This window comes from Cariama cristata, unplaced genomic scaffold (genome assembly GCF_000690535.1).
Source record: "Cariama cristata isolate BGI_N322 unplaced genomic scaffold, ASM69053v1 scaffold9357, whole genome shotgun sequence".
Classification (NCBI taxonomy): Eukaryota; Metazoa; Chordata; class Aves; order Cariamiformes; family Cariamidae; genus Cariama; species Cariama cristata.
The window spans coordinates 81,570-90,989 of NW_009626061.1; the positions used below are offsets into that span (position 1 = coordinate 81,570).

Below are 9,420 nucleotides of genomic sequence, written 5' to 3' on the forward strand. Positions count from 1 at the left end.
TAACTAACACAAACTTGCTAATGGATTCCAGTGATCCCATGAAGAAATTTTTGTTCTTGAAAAATCATATTCATGTTTTTGCTGCTTTTTGGTTTTGCCCTGTGATACTTTTGATAATACTTTGCGTTGTTATTACTGAAAAGAGCTGGAGAATAGTTTTATTCTGAGTTTTAGTTGGAGTATTTGATGCATTTGAGTAAGCCATTTTTATGGTTGTGTATGTACAGTAAACCTATCGTATGTTTCCCTTTTGTCTGAGATGAGTCTTTTCTTAAGCACTTCAAAATGTAAGAATAAAGTAAGAATACTCCGTGATTTTTAAAATATCTCAAACCAGTGCAGATATTCAGCTGCAGTATTTATACTTTTCTTTAACTCCTGTCAGAATAAATAGTTCATGTTAATGATGTCCATCTAAAATGGAATGCTGTAGAAAAGAAATAAATTATTTAAATTCAGTGTATTATAAAAGACAATGTGTTGATTATTCAGACGTTCTTTTCAAAGTGTAATTTCATTTATAAGTGGATAATTTTGTGTGCAATGTTCTATGAAATGTTCCTAACCCCTTTTTCTGAGATTTTAAAGCAAACTGATCATACTTACGAACTTAGCTGGAGATGGTGAGAGCGCCTTTATTTTTGAAGAAATTGAGAGAAAGAATATGTTTATAGAAATTGTAGCAAAGCCATAGATGTTACTATCTTACAAATATCTGCCAATATCCATAATATTAAAAAGGAAAAGGAAAAAAAGGGAGAGGAGCAGGAACATGTGTTATATAATTTTCTGATGTTGTTCTTACTCAAAATAAGTTGTCTTATTTGGAATACAGCCACACAAAGAACTCATGCCTGGTTCAGCTCTGACAGTTTGTATTTGTGTCCCTCAGAGAGGTGGATGTAGGTTGTAAGTGTTATCAGTTGAGAAGTAGAGATCTTGGTAATTGACTCCAGTTTGCTGTTATCTTAGATGAACATTTTGTGTAATCAAAACTTCTAACAGTAGAGTAATGTTCCTTCTGTACTATTTTGCTTTTGTAATTCTGATTTTAATTCATTTTGAAATTATCACTTTGGTTTTGTCTAAACTGGGCAGTAAGTATACAATTTTATGCATTTCAGTCTTGGCTTTCCAGTAGTTTAGGATAGTGATGTGGTGAGATTGCACTATATCTGTGGTAGTATACATTAAATATTAACCCATCAGACAAGCAGAGAAGAATAAAAAAATCCTTAATAATTCTGTTAGGTGGACACAGTTGGAAGAAGTATTGCTTTACTGCCTTGTTGTTGAAAAGTGCAGTATATTCAAAATTCACCTTTTCCTCGTGTTCTCATTTGTCTTCATTTTAAGGAGAAAAACAGATGAAGCACTGCTTGTGTCGATTTATATCAAAACTTCTGCCACTTTTATGCAATGCATTTTAGCCATTCTAAGTATATGGTGGGTGATGGCTTACCCGTATTTAGTACAAAACTTGTATGTAAATAAAGGTGAATCTAGTGTAAACTCATATACCAGGAATTACCGGAACAAAGATACGGATTTAGCCAGGTGGCTCGTTGAGTTCACTATACTGACAAAGTCTATTTGCTTAGACTTTTGTACTGAGTCAATCTTCCTATTGTAGTCTGCAAATGTGTGTTCAGTAAAGATCTTATTGAATGTCTAGTGAAGTTGTGTGAGACTTCTTATCACACTGTAAAGCAACTGTTAATTAAATTGAATAGTTATTTATCAGAAAACCTTTGGTTTATCTAACTTGTGTAATTTTTTCCTCTGGTAGCTTGAACATGCTAAAATTACTCAGACAGAACTCATGCGAGAGTCCTTCAAAAAGCAACAGGAGGCCACAGAATTTATCAAGTACCAGGAAGAACTACAAGAACGTCTTAATGAAGAAACCAAAGCCAGAGAGCAGTTGGCTTTGGAGCTTAGTAAAGCTGAAGGTGAGTAGCTTTTGTGATGAGTTGTTGAACTTTGCCTTCTGGATAGTTATGGACAAGATGCCCTCCAGAGGTCCCTACCAACATCAACCACTCTGTGAATCTGTTTCCTAACTTGGTCTCACTTATTATTGTCTGACTTATATAGCCAACCTATTATTTTTAATGTTATCCTCAAAATTAATTTATTTAATCATAACATGTCTGTTTGTGCAGACAAGCTTAAATATTAACAACTTAGAATCATAGTATCATAAATAGTTGAGGCTGGAAGGCACCTCTGGAGATCATCTGTTCCAACCCCTCTCAAAGCAGGGTCAGGTAGAGCAGGTTGACTAGGACTGTGTCCAGTCAAGTTTTGAATGTCCACAACCTCTCTGGGCAGCCTGTTTCAGTGTTTGACCACCATCAGAGAGGGGAAAGGGGGGAAAAAAAAAAAAAAAATTTTTTTTGTATGTTGAAATGCAGTTTCCCATGTGAAGTTTCCCATGTTTCACTTTGTGCCTGCTGCCTCTTGACCTTGACTTATTTCTGCATAAACATGGATAAAAACGTAGAACCTTCATTCTGAATTTGTTGTGGTGGTATGTTTCAATTTGCACTCTGAAGTGATCTTTTTATCTATTTGCAACTGCATTAAGGAAGCAATTAAAAATTGTAGGGTGTTATGATGGGGAAAAGCTAATAATCTTTTCTGACATCAGGAGAATATGTTCACATCTGACAGACGCTTAATTTATTCTTTAGAAGTAGCTTTATTGTTTCAATAGTTGGATGTTTTGTTTCCACCCAGCATTTCTACCATTATCTGTTTGTAATTAGCATCTGGAAAAGACACAAAAAACACCTACCCTATAGGTAGGATCTCTGTAGTAGTAAGCAGAAAGATATTTTAGTTAGTTTTGACTTGTTTCAAACAGCAGACTTGTTTCAAAGTGGAAGCATAGAGTAAAGTTTCATAGCCAAATTTTATTGCTGGACAATGCTATCCTGCAAGCCTTCCTCTTCTTTTTACATAGACAGATAATCCAACATGAGTTCACACACTATTAGTAGCTGGGACACACATAACCTGAAAAGAAGTGCAGGTTTCTAAGCCACATATCTAAAATGTGGTGCGAGGGACAGTTCGTAGCCTGTCAACACACAACATTTATGCTGTATGAATTATCAACACGAGTGCTGGCTGCAGCATTTCAGTAGCTTTAGCAAAACTAGAAAGGAGGATAATTGATTTCAGAGGAATAGATCCAAATCTGAAAAAGGCATCATTACTTTTTTTAAATATTAAATTAAGAGTGAAAAAAGTCCTGTATGGAACACATTTTAACATGCAAAAAAGATGAAATCTTCCACCAAAATATAGATGACCTAGGAATTTATATTCTTGCAGAGATGGAGTTACAAAGCTGTTTAGTATTGATGAATTTCAGAACATAGGCAGCTTTTATGTCTGTTGCTGCTTTCCTTGGAGGTTGATATTTTTGTCTTGATAGAATTTTTATTCACGAATCTTCAATAGTAAAGTAAAATAGGCTAATACATTAGGACAAAGCAGAGAGGTTAGTGTTAAGTTTTATTTAAAGGTAGGAATCTGTCATAATGTCAGAGCTGTCTGCATAGGTTTAATCCTACAAGTAGCATTGTTAAAAATAATACTATACACTAATTTTGTTTATTTCAAAAAAAAAGTTTTTATTATGAACTTGTCTCTGTTACTTTGCCTTCTGGGTCTGTATATTTTGGCTTAATCTGGTTCTCCACTAAGAACTATGAGCTTGTTTTTTCATTTACAATAAATACATTTCCGTTTGTGCAGAGCTCTATTGCAAAGAGTGCATGCATAATTGTATTTGCAGATGACATCCCACAGAACGAGACCTACTTGTTACACATTTTTTGGTTTTGTATTTTTATTATTGTTTTTATCCTATTACTGCCAGACAAGCAAAAAAATCTAAAATTAACTAGGTTCTTCTTTTGAGCAATGCACATCTGTTATAATATTTGTTTGTGCAAACAAACTAATAGCAGCAAAGTAACTGCAAAGTCTTACTGGATGCCAGTTTGTAGATAATGGGATCGCCCATATGCAAATGAAGGAAAAATTTACCTGAAAAATGTTATTAAATGCTTGAAATATTCCATCACGGCCTGGTTTGGAGATACAACATGAGTCACATATGTATTTTTTTACTAGCAAAGAAAGTCTATTAAACACAAAAATCTAGTAAGAGCTATGAAGCTATGTTTTGCACTCTGGATTTTATCTGATAACGTTCTATTGGGGAAAAAAAAAACTTGAAAGCATATAAAGTGGAAACAGTCTTCAAAATTTTTAGCTGGAATTTAATTTTAATCACAGTAATAGCAATGTCAGTTTGTAAGACTGGCTGTGATGATTTGGTTCATGAACAGTTCTGGAACATAAGAGGCAGAATTTGATGATAGTTTTAGCCCTTGATAAATCTATTGCACAGTTGAGCTTTTAAGTGAGGTGTAGATTTATGTCACATGTAGAGATTTAATTCAGTCTTTCGCAGGAATTCAGCTAATTTATCTCTCTTTCTGCTTTAATGCTTTCTAACTCCTGAATTAATTAAATCTTTTTTCATCCTTTTTTTCTGTGAACTTTTGAAATTAATGCACTTCTAAATGACAGGCACTTTTTTTTGGTGTTGTGTATAACGAAATAAAAATGCCGTAGAACTCTTTTTATTTAATTTCTTCTGCTCATTGAACTGAGTTGTGAGCATAGTTTGACCAAGCCAAACTACATTCTCTCATCAAATTCCTTAGATAGGTATGTGGAACAATGCCTTAGTTCATTATGCATCTGATAGTACTCTGTCTTCTCTTGAGATAAAATGTGTCATTTTTGATAATTTCTTTCTTATCACAAAAACTGCTGTGGCAGACATTTTCAAATCTCTAGTGTTCTAGTCGTGTCAGATATGACTTATCTAATGTGATAGAAAAGCTAATGCCAATTTGTTTGCTGACCTCTGACAACTTTCATTACATCTCTTAAAAAAAAAAAAAAAAAGAGGCAGGAGTTAATACACAACATGTGATCTTAGGAGAATTCTTCTTCATTGTTCATACCTTTTTGGTGGGGGCATGCACTCCATTTAACCTGGGAGTGCGCTCTCAACTTCCAGTCTGCTAAGTACTCGTGAACAGCAGCTGATACAGTGAGAATAACTACTAGAGTTTATATTGCCTCAAATTTTTGAAATGCTGTTAGTGATGTTTCTAGTTAGTATTTTTTGTTTCAACAACCAGTTCCTATATGCAGCTGTGCTCTCTGTGAATCCAAGTCTGGGAAAAAAGATTGGTAAGCAGTGCATGATTGATATGGATGAGGACCCAGACCTGTGTTTCTCAGACTGTGTATGCAAAGACCACTGTTACTTAATTTCCTCTGATGTGGAACTAAGTGCTCACAGAGGTTTTACTTCATCTACATTGATAACAAATGGAAACGTCTTTCGTTTTCATATATTCTCAAGCCAGGGTAAAATCCATTTTAATATTGACTCAAGACTGTAGATTTATACAGATAAAGTACTTTCATATAGAAAATAGTTTGATATTGAAAAAATACTACTTAGATTCTGTGGATTTAGTAAGAAGAAACCTGTGAGGTAGGTGGGTGTGTCTAACTGAGAAAATTTAGACATCTTACGACTGATGTCCTGTCTTTTGGAATCATCAGTATCCAATGTGACAGAACACACCTTACCATGGAAATCTGGGATACCTATTTAGTACCTTCTGTCACTCAGTAAAAATGTCTTTTGTGTTCTGTGGTCAGATGTTTCTGAAAAGACTGGTGTGAATCTTCTGAAGCCAATACTGTTACAGGATCTCAGTTTAGTTTGTACAGCCCTCAAGGAAATTCACTGTTTTTCCCTAGCTCTTTAGCTTTGTACTCACTTCTGCATCATTCCAAGATGATGCCATTTCTTACAGCCGTAACATCATTCATAAAGCTAAAGTAGAGCTCCCCCTCAGATTTTCAGATAAACTCCTTCACTCTGAAGCAATTTTTAAAGGCATACAAGACACAATCTCAAGGTAGTGTCCCAAATTCTCTGTTAAAAAGATCATGAATTGTTCTGTGCTACTTTAGGAATTGTGCATTAATGGTAAAGAAATTAAATCGTTTCTTAAAAGTTAAAGAGCTTTTGGGAGTGATTCAGGTGCTAAACATGGACACTTATGGCTAGTTTTGGTGCCTTATGATGTTAGAGGCATCTGTATTACACCTGAGCTACAGGAGACTCACGATCTTACAGAAACTGTGGTTTGAGGTTAGACAAATGTCTTGAGGCACCTAAAATGGCACCTGGGACCTGAATTTGTTTGAAATTTCTTATTTCTCCTGTGTTTATTACACACTTATTTTTCCTTGGCTTTGGAGTTCCTGTTTTCTCCAGAGGTCTTTCACTGAGAAAAAATTCAGAGCTACATTTGGTCTTCTGCTATCCTTCCTGTAATTTGTTCATTATGGAAGAATAGCAAGGACAGGAGTAGAAGCTGTCAGATGCTGAGTATCTAACATGCATGTGCATTCATGTGAGAATACTATAGTGATTTCAGTATGCAAAAAATTCAAATCATTCTTTACTGTCTATTAAATCTGCCCCCAAATTGATGTTCTACAGGCCTCATTGATGGTTATGCAGATGAAAAAGCATTTCTGGAAAAACAGCTCCAGGAAAAAATAGATGTAATTGACCATCTTGAGCAAGAACTACTGTGTACAGGTAACAAATTGCAGGAGTTAGAGGCTGAACAGCAGCAGATTCAGGAAGAAAAGGAGTTACTCTCCAGACAGAAGGACGCCATGAGAGCAGATGCGGGGCCAATAGAGCAGCGTATGTATTCCTCACAATCTTTCTGTGGGATTTTCTCATACTTTCAAATAAAATGAGTAATCTTGGTGAAGGTTCTTCCCCTCCCTCTTTCTAATCATTAATAAAAATGTGATAGGGCAAAATGCGGTATTTTCGTACCTGATGCCTAATATTAGCATGGTGACTTTTCTTGATATTTAAACAAAAAATGACTAAATTTTCAGAAGTGTTGAGCAATCACAGTTGTTCTTTAAGCCATCAGAAGCTTGATACCTCTGAAAATCTGGTTTTATTTGTATTATCAGTGGAGATGGAGTATCTTGAAGTTAGCACCTATGGATAAAAATACTGGTCTAAATACTTCCCAAACAGAGTTTTAGAGGGACTAGCAAGTGTATCTACTAGAACATGACTGAACTACACATGATGGCCATACTTATTTTAGACACAAAAGATATACTTTTCTAACAAATGCCTCTTGGGGAAGAATGGCACAAAAGTTGCATGGTAAGATAGTGATAAGGTAAGGAAAATTTCAGCACTGATGGTGAAAATTCCGGATAGATACCACGTCAATGTAATCTAACTGCTTACTCAAAAAAAACCCATTTACCTTCATGAAGTAAACATGTCTTTTAATTCTTGCTTAAACTAATGACTTAAATTAATATTTTCTGTTTGAGGTGGAAAGAAAATTAGAATAGTGGTGTTTTAAGAAGTACTGATATTTCAAAGATTGCAGTGCTTACATTGTAAATAGCAGGATGAAGTTTTATGTTAAATTCCAGTTTATATTTTAGGTTTCTAAATATTTTAAAGTTATTTTCATGTATAACAACTGTAAGGATAAACAGTTCTATAAATATGTGTAGGTACTTATATCATGCATACCAGAATAACTTACCACATTCCCTAAGTTATCTCAACAACTTTGTCATTAAATGCCACATCTATCTTTGGCTTCATTTTCTCTTACATTGTTGCACCACAAGAAAACTGTAGCTGGCATGTGAATTACTTTGCCTCTTTTTTTTTTGTTTTCTCTCTCTCTATTCTCCTAGGCCTAGTAGATGCTGCAGTCGATGCAGCTTCCCAAGCAGGTGTGTTTGTATGTTGCATGGCCAATCTGTAATTGGGTGGAAGACTTAGATGTACTGACATTGTTAATCAGGATTATTGGGCTTTTGGCTTACTGACATTACTTGTAATTCTTACTGGCCTGCAGCTTTGATGTTGTATTTCATACTCAGTTTTACATTTCGCTAACATCATTTCTTATAATTTCTAAATATAATAAGCAAATTCATGAATAACCATCATCTTATTCACCTATGAATTACAGATGCTTAGATGGTATTGGAGGGATATTTTTGTAGCCTTTTATTTTTTTTATTTTTTTTTATTTCCAAACACAGCTGAGTCGTTCATTATGATAAGTAAACACTGTATTATATTGATATATAATGGTTACCTAGAAATGAGAATTGGTTTAATATGATGTAAGATGATGGTGCATAAAGGATCTTTCTTCTATAATGAAAGTAAATTGTATTGTTTCTGTCTAAATATCAATCGTGTTTTAAAGATTCTCCAAATGTAATTGCACTTTACAGTTTGGATTTTACCTCAAGGAATTTGTACGGTTAGTTAATACGTACTTCAATACTTCGATGGGCTGTGGTTTAAGAATCTTAACAGAGTGGTTTGGGGCTTTACTATATATGCTTGCCAGCCTTTTCTTGAGGATTCAAAATTAGGCATCCATGCAGTCACTGCTTTTACAAAGCTCCAGTTACAAGTCAGTAATTTCCCTCTCTGTCTACCCGGCAACCTCACTAAGTCTTTCATCATTTCCTTCAAATTATTTCTATATATATCACATTAAATGATGAAGACTGGGAGTGGATTGATTTTACTGACGCTGGGGATGAGAAACAGGTTGGGTTTTCTATACTTCATTGTGAACCCCTGTGCTGACTCTATCTGTAGTTTGAACCCATGCATTTTCTTTTCTTTTCAATTATACAAAGACTTTTTAATTTGTATGAAACTTAAACAGGGAAGTAATCTGATTCAACTTCACTAACAGTCCTCTGAAGACTAACTAAAGGATAGTAGTTTTAATTTGCTTTAGTGATTATCTTGATTATTTCTCAGAAGAAATACATTTTCTAAAAAAGAAAAAATAGTAAAAACCCAAACCAGTTTACATCCTTCTGCAGAGTACAGCATGGATACCTTGGGGAGTGGTTTTGCTTCATAACATTACTAACTATTCATATCTGAAAGTAGTGTGTGATGCTTTTATTATAACCAGAATTGCTGGAGGAAACAGAAAAGCTAATGAAAGAAAAAATTGAAGTACAGCGTCAAGCTGAAAAAGAGTATGATGACCTTCAGAAGCAAGTGAAAATCTTGGAAATAGACTTGGAAGAACAGGTCAATCGTTTCCTAGAGCTAGAGCAAGAAAAAAATGAGGAACTAATGGACTTAAGGCAGCAAAACCAGGCTTTGGAGAAGCAACTTGAAAAAACAAGAAAGTTTCTAGATGTAAGTATGGTAGAAGGCTAGTTTCATGAAGGTGGGTGGGCACCGTTACTGAGGTTTGG

The 9,420-nt window shown here is 34.7% G+C and overlaps 1 protein-coding gene across 1 annotated transcript in view; it reads left to right on the plus strand.

The window, feature by feature from the left end:
* The window catches only part of AKAP9 (A kinase (PRKA) anchor protein 9), an 86,062-nt gene that overhangs the window by 46,216 nt on the left and 30,426 nt on the right, over nucleotides 1–9,420 (plus strand). Inside the window, exons 22-24 of the mRNA XM_009703869.1 lie at nucleotides 1,790–1,952; nucleotides 6,620–6,832; nucleotides 9,129–9,361. Of these exons, the coding sequence (XP_009702171.1) occupies nucleotides 1,790–1,952; nucleotides 6,620–6,832; nucleotides 9,129–9,361 (609 nt within the window). The remainder of the gene's footprint in view (nucleotides 1–1,789; nucleotides 1,953–6,619; nucleotides 6,833–9,128; nucleotides 9,362–9,420) is intronic.